This window comes from Bos taurus, chromosome 20 (assembly GCF_002263795.3).
Source record: "Bos taurus isolate L1 Dominette 01449 registration number 42190680 breed Hereford chromosome 20, ARS-UCD2.0, whole genome shotgun sequence".
NCBI lineage: Eukaryota > Metazoa > Chordata > Mammalia > Artiodactyla > Bovidae > Bos > Bos taurus.
Window position 1 is genome coordinate 53,773,948 of NC_037347.1, and position 23,323 is coordinate 53,797,270.

At 38.5% G+C, this 23,323-nt stretch overlaps 1 protein-coding gene across 5 annotated transcripts in view; it reads left to right on the forward strand.

Annotated features, from left to right (window-relative positions):
* Positions 1 to 23,323, forward strand: part of CDH18 (cadherin 18) — a 605,364-nt gene that overhangs the window by 440,663 nt on the left and 141,378 nt on the right. For all 5 annotated transcript variants that reach the window (XM_059878702.1, XM_015459117.3, XM_015459116.3 and 2 more), the window contains 1 exon segment: positions 11,279 to 11,446. In XM_059878702.1, the coding sequence (XP_059734685.1) occupies positions 11,279 to 11,446 (168 nt within the window).

A 23,323-nucleotide genomic window follows, 5' to 3' on the forward strand; every position in this document is an offset into this window, starting at 1 on the left:
GACTGAACATTTAACACTTTCATAACCTGTGATTATCTACCATCTTTCTGACCTCTTCTTGATCATCATAAGAACTTTGCTTCCAGTGCTATTAGAACCTAAACTGTTCAAGAGAAAGTGATTTTTTTCTGATACCACACTATCAAGAAGCAGACATTCTCCCAAAATCAATTTCAGGCTCTTTGGCAGTATATTCCTCAATTTACTTGCAAGGAATCAGAAGCTCAGTAGTGATCATGACAGCAGACTCTGAATTCTAATTACATAGATTAAATACTGACTCTATCATACCTATCTGTCCTTGGGCAAACTTCTTAACCTTTCTGTTCTTGAAATCCCTCTTTGTTTAAAAGGGATAATATAAATAACTTCCATAGTCAGTCGATGTGAGGATTTAGTGTGAGGATTAGTGATTTAACCTAAAGCATTCCTCATTATGCTCAATAAATACTAAATAACTGTCAATAGTTCTATTATCAGGAACATCATCACCATTGGAATTTCATCCCCCAGATAAGTCTTATTTTGAAGTTTATACTTTATTTTTCTCCCTACCATGCTGTTGCAGTACATTTTTTCTGAATGCAGTCGTTAAGCTGAAAGCCTAAAAATCCATATAATATTTGGTCTTCACAAATGCCCTGGAAAAGCTATGATTATCAGTGTGGTTATTAAATATATTGACTAGAAACACTGGGGCTTCCCATATAGCATAGTAATAAAGAATCCACCTTTCAATGCAGGAGACAGAAAAGATACAAGTTTGATCCCTCATTTGGGATGATCCCCTGGAGTAGGAAATGGCAATCCACTCCAATATTCTTGCCTAGAAAATTCCATGGACAGAGGAGCCTGACCAGCTACATTTCATGTGGTTTCAAAGGGTCGAACATGACTGAGCTACTAAGTTCACACACACACACACACACACACACACAAACAACACAGAAAGATGGGTCTCTTGAAATTGTAGATCCCATTGAAACACTAGAAATAGATATAAGCCATAAGCAAATGCAAAAACAATAAAAAGAGAGAGAGAAAGAAACATGGAAATAAAATAAAACCTTCTAAGTCAGAAGCACATTTGACAATGTATAAACACAACCACCTTCTCTTTGGATCTGTTTGATCTGTGCCCCCAAATCCATAGAGAAGGTATTACTTATTTTTATAATTCTGTTCCTCTCTCCACCTCCTCCTCTCCTCTCCTCCTCCCTGTCTCTCTCTTTCTCTATCCACCACCCCAGACCCCTCCCAATATCACAAGCCTCTCCTAAGGGCCCACAAGGTCCGAGGACTTCATTACTTGAACTAATAGCATGGTGGCACTCTGTCAGGAAGCCCTTGGTTACATTTTGGCTTCTGCTGATTTCTCATCTGGAGAGCGTTACTTAAACTTTGAGCTTTCTCTCCCATGAAGAACATGTGGGAAAATAATATACCTGAAGAGAGTGCCTGAGTCACAGTTCACACTCAAAACATATAAATTCACCATTCTTTTCTCCTCACCAGAAATAAAATGCTTCATCATCAATTTTGAGGGTAGGAAGAAAAAACTTGTAGAAGAGGAAAAATTGAATCTTCCTCTTAAAACATATAAATGTCTGCGTTCCTGAATTTATGATGATTAATTCGATGAGTCATAGCTTGAAGCTAAATATGTTTATTTTTAATTCTGAGATGCCAGTGTTTCATGTAATATAAATTTTATTTAAAAATAAAATGCATCATATAATGAAAACATAAATAAAATTATGAAGTTTAATTAGTTATTAAACTAGTTTAGAGTTTGAAATGTGTCAAATGTAGCTGTAGATATAACCATGTATCTGCCGAACTACAGCCTCTGACAACTGACTGGTAGTAATGTTTAGTCAGTGATGACTTTCCATAGGGGTGGCAGCAGAGCTCTTCAAACTTTCAGTCACTTGAGGAAGAAACTATAGAAATATTCAGAGTATTAATGAGTACCTAAATCTCTACTATTTCCCATAGTACTTTTCTAATGCAGCCAATCTTGGCAATGGATCCATGTACATTCTGTATCTGCCCCTTTGTTGATGACAGATCCCCTTTCCAAGGGTTCCTTGCTTCTCCATTCTTCTTTCTATATCCTACAAACGTGTTGTTGTCTCATGAAGTACTCCTTTGTCATGCTCATGCATATGGATAACTACGGCCTTCAAAGTCTGGCTTTTGCCTATTCGTTTAACAAAATCTATTTGTAGTATTGGTGCTTCCCTGATGGCTCATATGGTAAAGAATCTGTCTACAATGCAGGAGACCTAAGTTCAATCCCTGGGTTGGGAATATCCCCTGGAGAAGGGAATGACTACCTGCTCCAGTATTCTTGCCAGGAGAATTTAATGGACAGAGGTGCCTGGCTGGCTATAGTCCATGAGATCTGAAAAAGTCAGACACGACTGAGTGACTAACACTTAACTTTCCATACTTTCATATTTATTCCCCTGTCAGTAAAGACTCTAATCATGACCTTCTAAAATCATAAGCCCTATCGTTAATGTCCCAGTACTCCACATTTTAAATAGAGCAGAGACACATTCAATATACATTGGGTTGGTGGTGAATGAAGAAAACAGACTTCTGAAACTGTGGTGATGATTTAATGTCTCAGTGTTTTTGATTTCAATGTAGATGGGAATTTATGAAAGTCACATTATCTTTACAAAATCAGTAGGAAAAATTCATAATGTGTAGTTGAATAGAAGTACCATATAATATACTAAATGTTGAAACAAATAGCACTTCGTTAGCTAACATAAAAAATCTCCCAGGTACCTAGATCATCATTTTCAGGCAGTTGGAAGGATAAATTATTACTGCAAGATGTTAAATATCATTGTGTAGGAACTGGTTAATGAAACTTTTAAATATATATAAACCTCTTAATGTTTTCCTAATTGTTTTAAATGATCAGATACTCCAATGAAATATGAGTACTTGGAGGCCAGATATCATATGTCCTCAACTGCAGGTGAATATCTCAGATTAGACCATTCATGGGAACCACAGAAGAGGTTTGTCACAAATACTGATGATGGGCCCACTTCCCTAAATTTTCATTCAGTAGGTCTAGAATGGTGTCCTTGAAGTTGCATTATAATTGTAACTTCACATAATTTTGTTTTTAAGTAACCCTTATGCCCCATTTGGCTTCTGATCCAATCACTTCATGGGAAATAGATGGGGAAACAGTGGAAACAGTGACTGATTTTATTTTGAGGGGATCCAAAATCAATGCAGATGGTGACTGCAGCCATGAAATTAAAAGATGCTTACTCCTTGGAAGGAAAGTTATGACCAACCTAGATAGCACGCTAAAAAGCAGAGACATTGCTTTACAAACAAAAGTCCGTCTAGTCAGGGCTATGGTTTTTCCAGTGGTCATGTATGGATGTGAGAGTTGTACTGTGAAGAAAGCTGAGCACAGAAGAATTGACACTTTTGAACTGTGGTGTTGGAGAAGACTCTTCAGAGTCCCTTGGACTGCAAGGAGATACAATCAGTCCATTCTAAAGGAGATCAGTCCTGGGTATTCTTTGGAAGGACTGATGTTAAACCTGAAACTCCAGTACTTTGGCCACCTCTTGTGAAATGTTGACTCATTGGAAAAGACCCTGATGCTGGGAGGGATTGAGGGCAGGAGGACAAGGGGACAACAGAGGATGAGATGGCCGGATGGCATCACCGACTCAATGGACATGAGTCTGAGTGAACTCCAGGAGTTGGTGATGGACTGGGAGGCCTGGTGTGCTGCAATTCATGGGGTCACAAAGAGTCTGACATGACTGAGTGACTGAACTGTGCCCCATTAGAAAAACAGTAGGACTCCAGTACATTTTGGGGCTTCCCAGGAAGTACAGTGGGAAAGAATTTCCACCTGTCAATGTGGGAGATGTGAGTTTGATCCTTGGGTCAGGAAGATCCCCTGGAGTAGGAAGTGGCAATCGAGTCTAGTATTCTTGCCTGGAAAATTCCATGGACAAAGTCCATTGGGTCACTAAAAGTCAGACATGGCTGAACACACTCTTATACAGACCCATATCTTGTAATAGAAAGTGAAGTCGCTCAGTCGTGTCCATCTCTTTGCAACACATGGACTGTAGCCTGCACCAGGCTTCTCTGTCCATGGAATTCTCCAGGCAAGAATACTGGAGTGGGTTGCCATTTCCTTCTCCAGGGGATCTTCCCAACCCAGGGATCGAGCCTGGGCCTCGAGCATTGCAGGCAGACGCTTTACTGTCTGAGCCACCAGGGAAGCCCTGATATCTTGTAATAGGCGTTAAATAATTATATGAGAGTTCAAATGAATGAATGAACAATTGAAAAAATTAAGAAAGAAAATAAGCAATTGAGCCCAAATGAATATATGTAGTTAAGATGTGGAAGAAGATTTACCAGCTCTTCTTATAAATCCACATATGCACTTGAAAATGTTTTTAACAATTTGAATGTCATGCCTGTTTATTTGTTCCACCCTTTTAGAGATTTTATTTTTCAGTCTTCTGTGGTATTACCTAATAAACTTGATTTGTATATTTCCATCTTAAATTCTTTTTAGTGGCTAAAATACAAGAAACCATTTTGGAGGATCTATTGGTCTATATGTATATCACCAGTCAAGGAAAAAAACACATGGTGATCTAGTGAGTCAGGTTCAGTGAGTAATGTTTATAACTGCAGATGAGTTCCAGTGTTATGAGCTTGTATTCAGCAAAGAGTCATTCCCAGTTACAAGCCCCTACATATCAAGGTGATTGGGAAGCCGTAGTCAGAAGGTAATTTGCAGGCAGTGGGGCACATGTGATCGTTTACCAGGAAAGAAATAAGAAACAAAACAAAATGATACAAAAGTAATCACTTTCTGTTGATTCAACACAGCATCACAGGCAAATAAAAGGCAACAATTTCTGTTAAGAATTTTGAAATAAACATTGCTAGTGAAGCAAGTCAGACAAACATTCAGAATGTGCTAGTAGTAGTTACCTAGCATATATTGAAAAGTGGAACGGTTCCTTTGTTCTTATGCAAACACCGCACTAATTTAAGGTGATTAATTTAGCTACTCTGCATTGTTTTTTTTTTTTACAAATTTACCAAATAAAAAGGCCAGGTGATGTCTTTATTATTAGGTTTATTTGAAAGAAAAAAATAAGTTAAAATACAATTACTGGATCCATGGATACGTGATAGAAAAGCCAAACAAAAAAACAAAATATCAGTTATTATTTGGCCTATACAAATATATTTTATCCTAGTCTTGTATAGGAGTTTAGGCTTCATAGTTTCGAAAAATGTTTATTATAATTGAATATTATTGGTTGTTTTCATGTGTGTGATTCCACATGTATTTTGATATGACAAGATGGTGATAAAAAATGAAGAAATGTATGAAAACAATGGCAGAATTTCATCCTTCTAATTGTGACTTTTCATACTTTTGACCTACTTACACTGGACTCACCTATAGTTGTTGTTAATGTCAGGGGAGGTCATTCAGAGGACATGAATGCCAGTTGACTAACAAGCTGAAACCACGTAATCAGAGGCTCCTCACCCACTTCTCTGCCCTTGGAATAATTTTTCTGCTAACATTTCCCAGAGTGGGAGCTATGTCCAAGGACACAGTCTTTAGAGAGAAAGGTTTCAGGATATAAGGTTGATATATAAAAGTCAACCTCTTTCCTATTTATGAGCAATAAAGAAGTAGACTTTGATTTAAAAATACAATGCCATTTAGGTTAGCTTCCCCTAAAAAGAGATAATTGGGGGTAAATTTAATGATAAAAGGTATGAAATCTATATGAGGAAAACTATAAGAGTCTCAATAAAGAAACAAATAAGAAGTAAATAAATGGAGATATATGTTATGTGCAAGGATAGGCAAGACTCAATATTATCATGATGTTAATTCTGCTTAATATTATCAGTACATTCAGTGGGATACCAATCAAATCCCAGACATTTTTTATAGGTATTGACAAACCTATTTTACAGTTTTTAGGTGAAAGCTAGAAAAGAACATTGCAACCCACTCCAGTGTTCTTTCCTGTAAAATTCCAAGGACAGAGGAGCCTGGTGGGCTACAGTTCATGGGGCTGTAAAGAGTGAGACATTACTAAGCACATACAACAGTTTTAGAAACAAAGGAACTATCAAGCCATGGACAGACATGGAAGATCCTTAAATGCCCATTACTAATTGAAGACGTCAATTTGAAAAGATCGTAAACTGTAGGGCTCCAATTATATGACATTTTGGAAAAAGCAAAATTAAGAACACAGTAAAATGATCAGTGATTGTCAAAGGCTGAGGAGAGGGAGGGAATGAATATGTGGAAAAGAGAGGATTTTTAGGGCAGTTAAAGTATTCTATGTTATACTGTAATGAATACATGTCATTATACATGGATCCAAACCCATAGAATATGCAACACCAAGCGGGATCTCTAATGTAAATTATATACTTTGGGTGATCAGTTCAGTTCAGTTCCTCAGTCATGTCCGACTCTTTGCAACCCCATGAATTGCAGCACGCCCCTGTCCATCACCAACTCTGAGTTCACTCAAACTCATGTCCATTGAGTGGGTGATGCCATCCAGCCATCTCATCCTCTGCCATCCCCTTCTCCTCCTGCCCCCAATCCCTCCCAGCATCAGAGTCTTTTCCAATGAGTCAACTCTTCGCATGAGGTGGCCAAAGTACTGGAGTTTCAGGTTTAGCATCAGTCCTTCCAAAGAACACCCAGGACTGATCTCCTTTAGAATGGACTGATTGGATCTCCTTGCAGTCCAAGGGACTTTCAAGAGTCTTCTCCAGCACCACAGTTCAAAAGCATCAATTCTTCTGTGCTCAGCTTTCTTCACAGTCAAACTCTCACACCCATACATGACCACTGGAAAAACCATAGCCTTGACTAGACAGACCTTTGTTGGCAAAGTGATGTCTCTGCTTTTCAATATGCTATCTAGGTTGGTCATAACTTTCCTTCCAAGGAGTAAGCATCTTTTAATTTCATGGCTGCAATCACCATCTGCAGTGATTTTGGAGCCCCTAAAATAAAGTCAGCCACTGTTTCCACTGTGTCCCCATCTATTTCTCATGAAGTGATGGGACCAGGTGCCATGGTGATAATGATGTGCTAATAATGTATGTTTATCAATTGTAACAAATGAATTATTTTAGTACACAATGTGGCTAGTTGGGGAGGTGGTGTACAGTCTGGAGAAAAAAGGTACATGACAACTATATTTTCTTAATTTTACTGTGGACCTAAAACTACTCTGAAAAAAATTCTACTGAAAAGGAAAAAACTAAAGTAACTGTGCACCAGCTACGTTCTAGACTATCCCACTCAGGAACATCAGGGCTATATGTTGGAATCATATTTTGTATAAGGGGATCATGAGGCAATGGCAATTTGCTCAGTAACCTGTGTGCACTCAGGCGAGGTCATAGCTAAGAACATGCAAATGAGCCATTCTCAGGAGAATTGAATGTTTAAATTATTCCTTAGACAATCATTTTTGAGAAATATGTGTCAATTCTAGATATGCTCTTTTCTTTCCATAAGCAAATTTCTTTGATAAATTTCTTCCTGTTTCATGTCACAGTGACACTATTATAAAAGAAGGGATATAATGAAATTATTAAAGTCTGTGCTATAAAACAGGGTTTGTGTTAATTCTTCTTCTCTGATCCTTTTAAATGAATGACATTCAGATTGCATAAAATATCTGTCATTCACTTTGGTGATAGATGGGAGGGAGTTTCAAGAGGGAGGTGACGTGTATACACCTATGGCTGACTCATGTTTATGTTTGACAGAACAAAACAAAATTCTGTAAAGCAATTATCCTTCAATCAAAAAATAAATATTTTAAAAAAGATTTTATTTTCATATTTGTATATTCTACAAATATTACTGTAATGATTTCATTGTAAAATATTCTGTATAGTAATCTCTTACTTCTACATATCAGAGGTAAGTCCCTTTTTTCTTTCAGAATGGTATCGTTTTTTTTTTTTTAATATTAGAAAGTATAAATTTCTTTCATTTAATGTTTTCATAAACTCTTAACTTGTTCCCCTCTGCATCAGTTTTCTGCAACTTTTTTCTTATATAATTATTATATGGGAAAAAAACATTGTTCTTTTTAATAAGAATGCTTGAGGCTTTTTCATATGCATGGTTTAGATGAATCATTTATTATCATATTATTATAATTCATTTTGATATGAATAATTTTCATTCCTGTTTAGCTTCAGGAAAGTTCTCCTAAACTTCCTCCATTATATGTCCACAAGTATTAAAAGTTGGAATTCTATTTTCCTGGGGCCTGTGGCTCTTACTCGAAGTCATTACATGTGCAATCAAGTCAGTAAAGAAAAAAAAACATAGTGGTTAAGTGTCTTATACTCTGGAACTCTCTTGCTTTTTCAATGATCCAGTGGATGTTGGCAATTTTATCTCTGGCTCCTCTGCCTTTTCTAAAATCAGCTTGAACATCTGGAAGTTCACATTTCATGTATTGTTGAAGCCTGGGTTGGAGAATTTTAAGCATTACTTTACTAGTGTGTGAGATGAGTGCAATTGTGCAGCAGTTTGAGAATTCTTAGGCATTGTCTTTCTTTGGAATTGAAATGAAAACTGAACTTTTCCAGTCCTGTGACCACTGCTGCATTTTCCAAATTTGCTGGCATATTGAGTGCAGCACTTTCACAGCATCATCTGTTAGGATTTGAAATAGCTCAACTCCAATTCCATCACCTCCACTAGTTTTGTTCACAGTGATGCTTTCTAAGGCCCACTTGACTTCACATTCCAGGATGTCTGGCTCTAGGTGAGTAATCACAACATCATGATTATCTGGGTCGTGAAGATCTTTTGAGTATAGTTCTTCTGTATATTCTTGCCTCTTCATTGGATCATCAAAAAAAACACAAGAGTTCCAGAGAAAAAGATCTATTTCTGCTTTATTGACTATGCCAAAGCCTTTGATGGTAAGGATCACAATAAACTGTGGAAAATTCTTCGAGAGATAGAATACCAGACCACCTGACCTGCCTCTTGAGAAATCTATATGCAGGTCAGGAAGCAACAGTTAGAACTGGATGTAGAACAACAGACTGGTTCCAAATAGGAAAAGGAATACCTCAAGGCTGTATATTGTCACCCTGCCTATTTAACTTATATGCAGAGTACATCATGAGAAATGCTGTGCTGGAAGAAGCACAAGCTGGAATCAAGATTGCTGGGAGAAATATCAGTGACCTCAGATATGCAGATGATACCACCCTTATGGCACAAAGCAAAGAAGAACTAAAGAGCCTTTTGATGAGAGTGAAAGAGGAGAGTGAAAAAGTTGGCTTAAAGCTCAACATTCAGAAAACTAAGATCATGGCATCTGGTCACATCACTTCATGGCAATAGATGGGGAAACAATGGAAACAGTGAGAGACTTTATTTTGGGGGGGCTACAAAATCACTGCAGATGTTGACTGCAGCAATGAAATTAAAAGATACTTACTCCTCGGAAGAAAAGTTATGACCAACCTAGACAACATTTTAAAAAGCAGAGACATTACTTTGCCAACAGTCCCATCTAGCCAAAGCTATGGTTTTCCCAGTAGTCGTGTATGGACATGAGAGGTGGACAATAAAGAATGCTGAATAATTGATGCTTTTGAACTTGATATTGGAGAAGACTCTTGAGAGTCCCTTGGACTGCAAGGAGATCCAAGCAGTCCATCCTAAAGGAAATCCATCCTGAATATTCATTAGAAGGACTGATCCTGAAGCTGAAACTCCAGTCCTTTGGCTACCTGATGCAAAAGACTGACTCACGGGAAAGACCCTGATGCTGAGAAAGATGGAAAGCGGGAGGAGAAGGGAATGATAGAGGGTGAGATGGTTGGATCTCATCACCAACTCAGTGGACATGACTTTGAGTAAATTAAAGGAGCTGGTGATGGACAGGGAGGCCTGGCATGCTATAGACCATGGGGTTGCAAAGAGTCTGACTCGATGGAGTGACTGAACTGGAGACATATTTGGTAGTTCTTATATAAACGTTGACCCACTGCAAAATTTGTGTCAGTTTTAAATGTAAGAGTCTATTGACAGAGCTATGTGTGTGTGTGTGTTTGTCTGTGTGTGTGTGCATCTGTGTGTGGTGTGTTTACCTACATATAATTACATATGACATATAGCATTTGTATCTATTGAATGTCACTGTAAGACAAAGCATATTACATGTCACTGCAAGACAAAGAATGTGACTTTACATATAATTTTTTGAACAGTCTCATCGCTTTCTTTATTTTGCTCATGTACTGAGATCTAGGTTTTATTATAGTTGTTATTTCCTGACAAAAAGTAGTCAGTTTCCTAGTCTTGATAAATGTTAAAGTACTACCTGCCTATAATCTTTTTCAAGTGTCTACACTCTGCCAATGTTTTCATCATCAAAATTTGACAACCCTGTCAGCAAACTATGTAAATTGTTGTGTAAGGAGAAAAATTAACCTCTGCTCAAATCATCTGAGCGACACTTAGGATGAGCACAAGTCATGAAATATTCAGGTCACCAGCAGAAGGAAAGAGCAGGGACTGCAGGTCTGCCTCTTACAGGCCTGTCACCCCAAGGAGCGCCAAGAGATGGGATACCTTCATTTGTCCCTTATTATCTATAGATTCCCTTGGAATCTATGGTTGTAAACAAATATTTCCATGAGACAGTTTTAATAACATGGGCAGGTACTGTTTGTCTCTAAAGCCCGACTTTCTCCTAAAAGCATTTCATTTAAAACTACTTTTCTTAAATGGTGCAGATGAACCTATTTGTAGAGCAGGAATAGAGGTGCAGACATAGAAAATGGACTCGTGGGGACTGAGAGGGAGGATTATTGAGAGACTAACATTAACATATATATGCTACCATATGTAAAATAGCTAGCTAGTGGGAAGCTGCTGTATAACTCAGAAAGCCCATCTAGTACTCTGTGATTAACCAAATGGGTGGAATTGGGGGCAGGGAAGGGAGGCTCAAGAGGGAGGGGATAAATGTATACATATGGCAAATTCATGACGTTGAGTAGCACAAACTAATACAACATTGCTGAGCAATTATATTCCAATAAAAACATTAAAAGACCTACTTTTCTTAAAATGAAAATAAAGAGAGATATATAGCTATATTGCTTTTCATTTAATGTATAATCCATGCTATTCTGTTTAAAACATGTATTACAGGAGTTATTAGAACTGCCTTACATAATATGGACAGAGAAGCCAGAGAACATTACTCAGTGGTCATTCAAGCCAAAGACATGGCTGGCCAAGTTGGAGGGCTTTCAGGATCCACCACAGTCAACATCACCCTGACAGATGTCAATGACAACCCCCCAAGGTTTCCTCAAAGTAAGTACATGTTTCTTTTGATCTGCACTTATCACTATTCATTTCTGTAAGACAAACTGAAATACAGCTAAGCCTTGAACAATATGGACTTGAGATGCAAGAGTCCACATATTCATTTTTCTCAGTAGCAAGTACTATAGGACTACATGACCAGATCAGTGGTTGGGTGTATCTGCAGATACTGAGGAACCTGGATACAGAGGGCTGACTATAAGTTATATGTATGGACAGTGTAGAGGTTGGATACTCCTAACTCCCACATTGTTCAAGGTCAACTGTACTTGGACATATAATGTCATGTGACTATTCTCTTAAATGGAAAGATCGTGTTTGTACAGTCTTCCTTTTACACACAAGACTAAGGACATCACCCCATCTGTTGTCTCCTGAACTTGGTAGATAGGTGTCACTGTGTTTAAGATATCCATTTCAATTGACATCACAGTTAAATACTAAAAATGAGATACTAGTACTAAGAATTGATGCTTTGTATTTGCTAAAGTATTTATGTATTAGAGCGACTGAACTGAACTGAACTGAAGGAATTCCTGGAGGTATTCAGAATAAACATTTTGATATGGACATTCTACTCTTGTAAAACTATTGAGTATGTACTCTTTGTGGGATGATTTTTTTTTAATTCTTCCTATTAGGAATGAATGCTCTTCACATACACACAGAAGCACACCATCCAATGGCAAGGTATCACAAACATAATAAACTACAATCTCAGAGTAGAATATGAACCTTGTGAGTGGAGAGCCCATCAGGTGATTCAAGGAGAGAATATCAGTTCTGTGAGTTCAGAATGAAATACTGTTTATGACACCTTCAGAAAGGGAAGGAAACATATTTGAGTATTTCTAACGTGGCCGAAGAATTGAAACTTTTGAACTGTGGTGTTGAAGAAGACTCTTGAGAGTCCCTTGGACTGCAAGGAGATCCAACCATTCCATTCTGAAGGAGATCAGCCCTGGGATTTCTTTGGAAGGAATGATGCTAAAGCTGAAACTCCAGTACTTTGGCCACCTCATGCAAAGAGTTGACTCATTGGAAAAGACTCTGATGCTGGGAGGGATTGAGGGCAGGAGGGGAAGGGGACGACAGAGGATGAGATGGCTGGATGGCATTACTGACTCAATGGATGTGAGTCTGAGTGAACTCCAGCAGTTGGTGATGGACAGGGAGGCCTGACGTGCTGCAATTCATGGGGTCGCAAAGAGTCAGACAGGACTGAGCAACTGAACTGAACTGACTGCTGGATGATTCACTTTACTGTAAAGCAGAAAATAACATAATATTTCAAAGCAACTCTACTCCAATAATTTTTTTAAAAAGACCTGCTAGGTTCGTCTTTGAAAAAAAACAGCTTAGCAAATATCATCAAAAAGTTACAGAGAAGTAGCTGCTGCAGTGATTTTTAGAAAAATTTGCAGAGGCATATTTGAAATAAAAACAAGTAATGCACAATTTTGATGGTTATTGGTAAATAATGAGTTTTAAGGACAACAGAAATTTCAGAGGTAAAATATTTTGCCTGTTTGTGTTTATAGTCCAAAGAATACATTTCAACTTCAATAAATCTGGGGTGAGGAAGAAAATAAACTCTGTAACAAAGTAGACATTGTGGCAAGTCAACAATGCTCTCCACATGTCAGTGTGAAAGGCTTACCCAGCCTTATCTCCCAGTATTGCTCTCAGTACTCAATGGAATACTGCCTGTTCTGAAAACACAGCAAGAATATGCATATCCTTAAATCAGTCTAGAATTTTTCACTCACATTCCTTTGTTTGTCATTTTGTTTGTCACATTCCTTTGATAGTCATTCAGTTGTGTCCAACTCTTTGTGACCCCATGAACTATAGTCCTCCAGGCTCCTCTGTCCATGGAATTTTCTAGGCAAGAATACTGGTTTGGGTTGTCATTCTCTTCTCCAGAGGATCTTCCTAAACAGAGATCAAAGCTGGGTCTCCTGTATTGAAGGCATTTACCATCTGAGCCACCAGGACTACCACATTCCTTTGTTTAAAAGCCCTCCTAAAAGTTTCTCTGAACTCCATCACAGAATTAGCAGTTAATTAACCCTTGGTTTCTGTAACATGGCACTTTCCCATGTGCTTTTATGCTATATTTATCTCCATAGGTGCAAATCTCCCCTACACTGTGGGTCCCTCTAAGTAAGAATGATGCTTGATTTGTCTTTGTAGCATTAAGTGTTTAGATTGGTGCCTAGCTCTGGATAAATGGTTACAAAATGAATGAGTAAATGAGTTTAATTTAAATACTCTGTAAAAATATTATTGTTAAAAGACTATGGATAAAGACAGGCAAGTTGAATTCATGGTTAGGCAAAGTTCCTTTAAAATATCAATTCTAAGGACAAGATTATGTGACTTGGTTCTTTCAAGTGGCTTTTGCTCTATGAAGAAAACATATTTGAAAGAAAATTATGTCATAGATAAGTACATATTATTAAACTATGAAGTATAATTAAATTCCAAGTCATTTTACAAAATTGCAGTGTATTTTTGTATTCATTTAACCCCTTATTCCACATAATATGCATATACGCATGTTTCATTATGAGACTAGTGTAATCGGATGGTGACTGTAGCCGTGAAATTAAAAGATGCTTGCCCCTTGGAAGAAAAGCTATGACAAACTTAGACAGTATATTAAAAAGCAGAGACATCACTTTACTGACAAAGGTCCATATTGTCAATGATTTGGTTTTCCAGTAGTCATGTACGAATGTGAAAGTGGGACCATAAAGAAGCCTGAGTGCTGAAGAACTGATGCTTTTGAACTGTGGTGCTGGAGAAGACTCTTGAGAATCCCTTGGACTGCAAGTAGCTCAAACAGGTCAATCCTAAAGGAAATTAACCTTGAATATTCATTATAAAGACTGATGCTGAAACTCCGAAAATTTGGCCACCTCTATGTGAAGAGTCAACTCATTGGAAAAGACCCTGATGCTGGGAAAGATTGAAGGCCAGAGGAGAAGGATGAGGATGAGATTGTTGGATGGCATCATCAATTCAATGCACATGAGTTGATCAGACTCTGGGAGATAGTGAAGGACAGGGGAGCCAGGTATACTGCAGTCAACAGGGTGGCAAAGTGTTGGACTAAACAACAACAAAACCCTTTTATAGAGTAAGGAGTTCATTGGTTGATTTAGTCACTAAGTCATCCCAGACTCTTTTGTGACCCCATGGACTGTAGCGTGCCTCGTTCCTCTGACCATTGGATTTCCCAGGCAAAATTACTGGAGTGAGTTTCCTTTCCTTCTCTGGAGGATCTTCCTGATCCAGGGATCAAACTCTCATCTCCAGGCAGAATCTTTCCTACTGAGCCACCAGAGACTAAAGTTCAAAGATTTTTTTTTAAGAGGTATTGAGTGATAATGCTGAATTAAGCTGAATATAAACTTTATTATAATTACAACACCAACCTCATTTTCAACCTATGTTATTTAAGTAGATTCTATCACCACTATTTTTAAGATGTATATTAATATTATAACCCTTATTATAATAGAGTGAAAATTTTATGCAGGGGGCTTAATAAACTGATTTTAACCTGACAAGTCCATTAAAACTTATTTTAGAAATCACTAGAAAATCAGAAACTGGTGATGAATAAAGAAAAATGTATCCCTAACTTTACTCTGATCTATGATTGTTGCTGAAGCATCAGTTCATAGTGAAACAATTGTTTAACTTGAAAAAGGATAAATGAATACTCTTTGAGTGAACTCATTACATTAATCACTAAAGGGATCTATATATCTTCAGTCTCCCCAGAATGACTGACAACTGTCAATCCTGCCCCATGGTGATATGCTCTTAGTGTGTTGAAACAAAGGCGGTACACACCCAGAACTTCACACTCCGATTTGTTTAAAAGATATTTTATTTTGCACCCATACTGCTCTAAGCACATTGTTGCTCTCAGAATGATTTGGTGTCACCACAATAAGAGTAGCTTGCAGTATTCTTTAATTATCCCCAAAGCACTATAACTCATCAAATGAAAAAAAAAATGACAAACTATACCTTGGGAAACTTTGCAAATTGCTTGAAGAAAAAACAATCATATATATTATTAAGACTTGCATACATAAAGCACCATGAAATGCACAAATCTAAACACAGTTCAAATCCTATAAAGTTCTTATTTCAGTTCAGTTCAGTTCAGGTGCGCAGTCGTGTCCAACTCTTTGCAACTTCTTGAACTGCAGCATGCCAGGCCTCCATGTCCAACACCAGCTCGCGGAGTTCATTCAAACTCACGTCCATCTAGTGGGTGATGCCATCCAACCATCTCATCCTCTGTCGTCCCGTTCTCTTCCTGCCCCCAATCCCTCCCAGCATCAGGGTCTTTTCCAAAGAGTCAATTCTTTGCATGAGGTAGCCAAAGTACTGGAGTTTCAGCTTTAGCATCATTCCTTCCAAAGAAATCCCAGGGCTGATCTCCTTTAGAATGGACTGGTTGGATCTCCTTGCAGTCCAAGGGACTCTCAAGAGTCTTCTCCAACACCACAGTTCAAAAGCATCAATTCTTCTGCATTCAGCTTTCTTCACAGTCCAACTCTCTCATCCATACATGACCACTGGAAAAACTATAGCCTTGACTAGACGGACCATTGTTGGCAAAGTAATGTCTCTGCATTTTAATATGCTTTCTAGGTTGGTCGTAACTTTCCTTCCAAGGAGTAAGCGTCTTTTAATTTCATGGCTGCAGTCACCATCTGCAGTGATTTTGGAGCCCCAAAAAATAAAGTCTGACCCTGTTTCCACTGTTTCCCCATCTATTTCCCATGAAGTGATGGGACCAGATACCATGATCTTCATTTTCTGAATGTTGAGCTTAAAGCCAACTTTTTCATTCTCCTCTTTCACATTCATCAAGAGGCTTTTTAGTTCCTCTTCACTTTCTGCCATAGGGAGGTGTCATATGCATATCTGAGGTTATTGATATTTCTCCCAGCAATCTTGATTCCAGCTTTTGCTTCTTCCAGCCCAGTGTTTCTCATGAAGTACTCTGCATATAAGTTAAATAAGCAGGGTGACAATATACAGCCTTGATGTACTCCTTTTCCTATTTGGAACCAGTCTGTTGTTCCATGTCCAGTTCTAACTGTTGCTTCCTGACCTGATATAGGTTTCTCAAGAAGGAGGTCAGGTGGTCTGGTATTCCCATCTCTTTCAGAATTTTCCACAGTTGATTGTGATCCACACAGTCAAAGGCTTTGGCATAGTCAATAAAGCAGAAATAGATGTTTTTTCTGGAACTCTCTTGCTTTTTCCATGATCCAGCGGATGTTGGCAATTTGATCTCTGGTTCCTCTGCCTTTTCTAAAACCAGCTTGAACATCTGGAAGTTCACCGTTCACATATTGCTGAAGCCTGTCTTGGAGAATTTTGAGCATTACTTTACTAGCATGTGAGATGAATGCAAATTGTGCCTTTGTTTGAACATTCTTTGGTACTACCTTTCTTTGGGATTGGAATGAAACCTGACCTTTTCCAGTCCTGTGGCCACTGCTGAATTTTCCAAATTTGCTGGCATATTGAGTGCAGCACTTTCACAGCATCATCTTTCAGGATTTCAAATAGCTCAACTGGAATTCCATCACCTCCACTAGCTTTGTTTGTAGTGATGCTTCCTAAGTCCCACCTGACTTCACATTTCAGGATGTCTGGCTCTAGGTGAGTGATCACACCATCGTGATTATCTTGGTCATGAAGATCTTTTTTGTACAGTTCTTCTGTGTATTCTTGCCACCTCATCTTAATATCTTCTGCTTCTGTTAGGTCCATACCATTTCTGTCCTTTATCAAGCCCATCTTTGCATGAAATGTGCCCTTGGTATCTCTAATTTTCTTGAAGAGATCTCTAGTCTTTCCTATTCTGTTGTTTTCCTCTATTTCTTTGCATTGATTGCTGAGGAAGGCTTTCCTATCTCTTCTTGCTATTCTTTGGAACTCTGTATTCAGATGCTTATATCTTTCCTTTTCTCCCTTGCTTTTTGCTTCTCTTTTTTTCACAGCTATTTGTAAGGCCTCCTCAGACAGCCATTTTGCTTTTTTGCATTTCTTTTCCATGGGGATGGTCTTGATCCCTGTTTCCTGTACAACGTCACGAACCTCTGTCCATAGTTCATTAGGCACTCTATCTTATCCAGGCATTAAATAGACCCAGTAATCTAATTGTTTTTCTTAAGATGTTCTTGTTTGTTTTACATTTCTTCTGACTTTTTTTTTCCCTCTTCAGCTGTGAAAGCCATGTTACAGCAAGACTGTGACTGACTCTCGCGTAAACATCTAGCACATATTTTTAACAATGCATTTTTCTTTCTTCTATTAATTTACAATGGAATCAATTTCTTACCTCTTATATCTCAATTTAAAGCTATCACTGTATCTTTTCTAAATTAGACTATAATCACTTTACAGTATTCTTTTGGCTTCTGCTGTGGCCTTCCATTTGAGATTCCCTGCCATCCTCCATCCCATACCACCTCACTAGGATATCACAGAGCACTGAGCTGAGCTCCCTGTGCTATATATCAGGTTCCCACTGGCTATTTATTTTACATGTGGTAGCGTATATATGTCAGTCCTGCTCTCCCAATTCACCGGCCCCCCCATCCCATGTCCATATGTCTGATCTCTACATCTGCTTCTCTATTCCTGCCCTGCAAATAGGTTCAGGTGTACCATTTTTCTAGATTCCACATGTGTGTGTTAATATGTTTGTTTATCTTTTTCTGGCTTACTTCACTCTGTATGACAGACTCTAGGTCTATCTACTTTATCTTAATTTAAGCTGCCTAGGTTTTGAGTAAGCATTTGAGAGTAAGAGAGAGGACTAGATTAATAATTTGCTTTACAAAGACTCTGCACTAGGGAGATACAAACTCAGTGGCCTGGAATACAAGACAAACAAAGGTCCGGGTGAAAGCAGGCTGTCTGCGAGTGTCAGGGAGGTTACAGGGGAGAACAGAGACGGGAAGGTACATACACAGCTAAGAGGACAGCCACTGCTCAATTCTAGTAATGCCTGTATGTGGGCAGGAAAGTATTAGGATTGGGAGCTACTTGCAAGACTTGCAGTGTAAGAGAACAAATCAATATATCTGTGGCTTGAATCCTTACTCCAAGGACACAAAAGTTGCCCAGTTCTTCTTCAGAAAAAAATATTTCAAGGTATAAATCCCTCAATATTATCCCTTCTGTTAAAAGGAATTTATTCTTTAAGATTTTTGTTATTTCCTTCTCTGGTTTTAACTATATTCTAGTCATTTTTAAATTTATTCTCAGGCAGGTAAAAATCACTGACCTCTATTATTCTGTATAAAGAATAGACATATAATATCAATGCCTTGTGAACATGAAAGTTTATAAAGTAAACTTGAACCCTAAAGGGAGCTGTAGTTTGAGATTTGCCTTTGTAGAGTTTTCACTTTGGCTCCATCCCTTCATTCTTTCTGGAGTTATTTCTTCACTGATCTCCAGTAGCATATTGGGCACCTACTGACCTGGGGAGTTCATCTTTCAGTGTCCTATCTTTTTGCCTTTTCATACTGTTCAAGGGGTTCTCAAGGCAAGAATACTGAAGTGGTTTGCCATTCCCTTCTCCAGTGGACCACATTCTGTCAGACCTCTCCACCATGACCTGTTCATCTTGGATGGCCCCACACGGCATGGCTTAGTTTCATTGAGTTAGACAAGGCTGTGGTCCATGTGATCAGATTGGTTACTTTTCTGTGATTGTGGTTTCAGCCTGGCTGCTTTCTGATGCCCTCTCTTAGTGCCTACCGTTTTACTTGGATTTCTCGTACCTTGGATCTGGGGTATCTCTTCATGGCTGCTCCAGCAAAGCACAGCTGCCACTCCTTACCTTGGACATGGGGTATCTCCTCTTGGCCGTTCTTGTCCTGCACAGCCGCCACTCTGAAGCACAAGCTGGAGGCAAGATTGCCTGGAGAAATATCAACAACCTCAGATATGCAGATGACACCACCCTTATGGCAGAAAGTGAAGACAAATTAAAGAGCCTCTTGATGAATGTGAAAGAGGAGAGTGAAAAAGTTGGCTTAAAGCTCAACATTAAGAAAACTAAGATTATGGCATCCTGTCCAATCACTTCATGATAAATAGATGGGGAACAGTGGAAACAGCGTCAGACTTTATTTTGGGGGGCTCCAAAATCACTGTGGATGTTGATTGCAGCCATGAAATTAAAAGAGGCTTACTCCATGGAAGGAAAGTTATGACCAACCTAGACAGCATTTTTAAAAACAGAGACATTACTTTGTCAACAAAGGTCCATCTAGTCAAAGATATAGTTTTTCCATTAGTCATGTATGGATGTGAGAGTTGGACTATAAAGAAAGCTGAATGCAGAAGAATTGATGCTTTTGAACTGTGTTGTTGGAGAAGACTCTTGAGAGTCCCTTGGACTGCAAGGAGCTCCAACCAGTCCATCCTAAAGGAGATTAGTCCTGGGTGTTCATTGGAGGGACTGATGTTGAGCTGAAACTCCAATACTTTGGCCACCTGCTGCAAAGAGCTGATTCATCTGAAAAGACCCTGAGGCTGGGAGGGATTGGGGGCAGGAGGAGAAGCTGAAGACAGAGGATGAGATGGCTGGATGGCATCCTCGACACAATGAACATGAGTTTGGGTAAACTCCGGGAGTTGGTGATGGACAGGGAGGCCTGGCCTGTTGTGGTTCATGGGGTTGCAAAGAGTCGGACATGACTGAGTGACTGAACTGAATTGAACTTGTAGGTTAAGTAACCAATCTAGGGAAAGAAGAATAATGCATGTCAAATAATCACAATAAAAGAATAGATATTTGATTATTTAACAAAACTCCCCTAAGAACTTGAAATGATTGCAAAATTGTTAAGTGGTCCACTTATGAGTCCAGTTGATATAGTGAAATGTAATGTTGGGAGGATCAAGTCCTAAAAGTTCAATAGATGGCAGTATTTCCCATAATTCTAATTATAAAATTACAACTGATATGGGTAAACTTTGATGTTAGTGAAAAAGGAAATATCACTGATGAATACATTAATATTGATATGATCTTTGTCAATAGCAAAATATTTCAGTGAAGGATTATTGTTTTTATTAGTTTAGTTTTTATGAAAACAAATATAAATGACATATAATAAATTCAACATTAATATTTTATTTGAAATCGTTGTGAAACAAGCAACCAAGCTTCTCCTCGATCCTTCAGAATGTGAACTATATGTTTTAATTACTAGCAAGTGGAAGTTTTTCTCATATACTTTACAAAAGATACCTAGTTTATTATGGTTAAGACATGTATTTTGAAACTTCTTGAGAGTTTCCTTAAATGTCAACATGTACTTGATTTAAAAGAAGGTGAACCAACTTCATGGTTTGTTTTCTACATATATAAATTAGTTCAGTTTTATTTAATCAGTTCAGTCAGTTCAGTCACTCAGTCCAGTCTAACTCTTTGTGACCCCATGGACTGTAGCACAGCAGGCCCCCCTCTCCATCACCAACTCCCAGAGTTTACTCAAATTCATGTCCACAGAGTCAGTGATGCCATCCAACCATCTCATCTTCTGTCATTCATTCCCTTCTCCCACCTTCAGTCTTTCCCAGCATCAGAGTCTTTTCAAATGAGTCCGTTCTTCACATCAGGTGGCCAAAGGATTGGATTTCAGCTTCAGGATCAGACCTTCCAATGGATATTCAGGATGGATTTCCATTAGGATGGATTGGTTGGATCTCTTTGCACTCCTAGGGACCCTCAGGGATCTTCTCCAACATCACAGTTCAAAAGCATCAATTCTTCACTATTAAGCTTTCTTTATAGTCCAACTCTCACATACATACATGACTACTGGAAAAACCATAGCTTTAACTAGATGGATCTTTGTTGGAAAAGCAATGTCTCTGCATTTTGAAAAGTTATCTAAGTTGGTCATAACTTTCCTTCCAAGGAGCAAGCATCTTTTAATTTCAAGTCTGCAGTCACCATCTGCAGTGATTTTGGAGACCAAAAAAAATAAAATCTGTCACTGTTTCCCCATCTATTTGCCATGAAGTGATGGGACCAGATGCCATGATCTTAGTTTTCTGAATGTTGAGTTTTAAGCCAACTTTTTCACTCTCCTCTTTCACTTTCATCAGGAGGCTCTTTAGTTCTTTGCTTTCTGCCATAAGTGCCATCTGCATATCTGAGGTTATTGATATTTCTTCCCGAAAACTTGATTCCAGCTTGTACTTCATCCAGTTTAGCATTTCTCACGATGTACTCTGCATGTAAGTTAAATAAACAGGGTGACAATATACAACCTTGTCATACTCCTTTCCCAATTTTAAACCAGTCTGTTTTTCCCTGTCCAGTTCTAACAGTTGATTCTTGACATGCATACAGATTTCTCAGGAGGTAGATCAGATGGTCTGGTATTCCCATCTCTTGAAGAATTTTCACAGTTTGTGCTGATCCACACAGTCAAAAGCTTTGGCATTATCAATAAAGCAGAAGTAGATGTGTTTCTGGAACTCTTTTGCTTTTTTGATGATCCAACAGATGTTGGCAATTTTATCTCTGCTTCCTCTCCATTTTCTAAATCCAGATTGAACATCTGGAGTTTCACAGTTCACGTCCTATTGAAGCCTGGCCTGGAAAATTTTGAGCACTACTTGCTATTTTGTGAGATGAGTACAATTGTGCAGTAGTTTGAGCAGTCTTCAACATCACCTTTCTTTGGGATTGGAATGAAAACTGACCTTTTCCAGTCCTGTGGCCACTGCTGAGTTTTCCAAATTTGCTGGCATATTGAGTGCAGCACTTTCAAAGCATCATCTTTTAGGATTTGAAATAGCTCAACTGGAATTCCATCACCTCTACTAGCTTTGTTTGTAGTGATGCCTCCTAAGACCCACTTAATTCGCATTGCAAGATGTCTGGCTCTAGGTGAGTGATCACACCATCATGATCATCTGGGTTGTGAAGATATTTTTTGGATAGTTCTTTTGCGTATTCTTTCCACCTCTTCTTAATATCTTTTTCTGTTAGGGCCATACTATTTCTGTCCTTTATTGTCCTTTATTGTGCCCATCTTTCCAAGAAATATTCCCTTGGTATCTCTAATTTCTTGAAGAGATCTCTACTCTTTCCCATTCTATTGTTTTCCTCTATTTCTTTGCATTGATCACTGAGGAAGGCTTTCTTATCTCTCTTTGCTATTCTTTGGAACTCTGCATTAAGTGGGTGTATTTTTCCTTTTCTCCTTTGCCTTTTGCTTCTCTTCTTTTCATAGCTGTTTTTAAGGTCTCTAAGACAGTCATTTGGCCTTTTTACATTTCTTTTTCTTGGGGATGGTCTTGATCACTGCCTCCTGTACAATGTCACGAATCTCCATCCATAATTCTTTAGGCACTCTGTCTATCAGATCTAATCCCTTGAATCTGTTTATCACTTCCACAGTATAGTTGTAAGAAGTTTGATTTAGGTTATACCTGAATGGTCTGGTGGTTTTCCCTACTTTCTTCAAGTTAATCTGAATTTGGCAATAAGGAGTTAATGATCTGAGACATAGTCAGCTCCTGGTCATGTTTTTGCTGACTGTATAGCTTATCCCTGATGCTGGGAGGGATTGGGGACAGGAGAAGAAGGGGGCGAGGATGAGATGGCTGGATGGCATCACCAACTTGATGGACATGAGTTTGAGTGAACTCCAGGAGTTGGTGATGGACAGGGAGCCCTGGCTTGCTGCAATTCATGTGGTTGCAAAGAGTCGGACACAACTGAGCGACTGGACTGAACTGAACTGAACTGATAGCTTATCCATCTTTGGCTTCAGAGATTAT